We start from the raw sequence: 776 nt of genomic DNA, 5'->3' as shown, positions 1-776 counted from the left end.
CTATTGGCTACAGAGTTCAAAATAATGGTTATAAGGTTGCTCAAGGATCTTAATGAGAGCTTCAAGGGGCTTGGTGAGACTTACAAAATCTTAGTGAGAACTTTAAAAACACGAAAAAGGACCAGTCAGAAATTAAGCATACACTAACCAAAATAAATAATAATTTACAGGGATTCAAAAATAGAATAGAGGATTCCAAAAATCAAATCAATGATTTAGAATATGAGGAAGCAAAAAACACCCAATCAGAAGAGCAAAAAGAAAAAAAAAAGAATCCAAAAATATGAAAGATATTTTAAAGAGCCTCTAGGGCAGTGGTTCTCAGCCCGGGGGTCACAATCCCTTTGGCAGTTGAATGACCCTTTCACAGGGGTCGCCTAAGACCATCCTGAATATCAGATATTTACATTACGATTCATAACAGTAGCAACAGGACAGTTATGAAGTAGCAATGAAAATAATTTTATGGGGTGCGCGCACGGAGACCAGGGCCAGCGCGCCCGGCCCCGCGCCAGGCTGCCCCCGAGCCGGACCTTCCCTCTCTAGTCACTTTCCTGTCCGGAATAGCACGAGCTGGTGAGCCGAGCCGCCCAGACTCAGTTTCCCACCGGTGCGGAAGGCAGAAACGAGGTGGGTGCGCCCAGCCCGCGCCCGCTGGGGAGGCGAGCACTCACCTGCGCTCGGAAGTAGAGGAACAGGGCGACGCTGCAGACGACCTGGCCCAGCCCCAGTCCCAGGAGGGCCACGAACATGAATCGGGAGGCGGCGGCGGGCTG

General features: G+C 49.4%; 1 protein-coding gene across 1 annotated transcript in view; it reads right to left on the bottom strand.

Moving 5' to 3' along the window:
- TNFSF11 (tumor necrosis factor superfamily member 11) overlaps window positions 1-770 on the bottom strand; it is a 30676-nt gene extending 29906 nt beyond the window's left edge. Inside the window, exon 1 of the mRNA XM_006752967.2 lies at window positions 675-770. Within this exon, the coding sequence (XP_006753030.1) occupies window positions 675-752 (78 nt within the window). The 5' untranslated portion in view covers window positions 753-770. The remainder of the gene's footprint in view (window positions 1-674) is intronic.
- Window positions 771-776: the final 6 nt, after the last annotated feature.

The sequence above is a fragment of the Myotis davidii genome, unplaced genomic scaffold (genome assembly GCF_000327345.1).
Source record: "Myotis davidii unplaced genomic scaffold, ASM32734v1 scaffold70, whole genome shotgun sequence".
NCBI lineage: Eukaryota > Metazoa > Chordata > Mammalia > Chiroptera > Vespertilionidae > Myotis > Myotis davidii.
The sequence above is the reverse complement of the archived record's forward strand: the minus strand, read 5'-3'. Positions and strand labels throughout refer to the sequence as shown.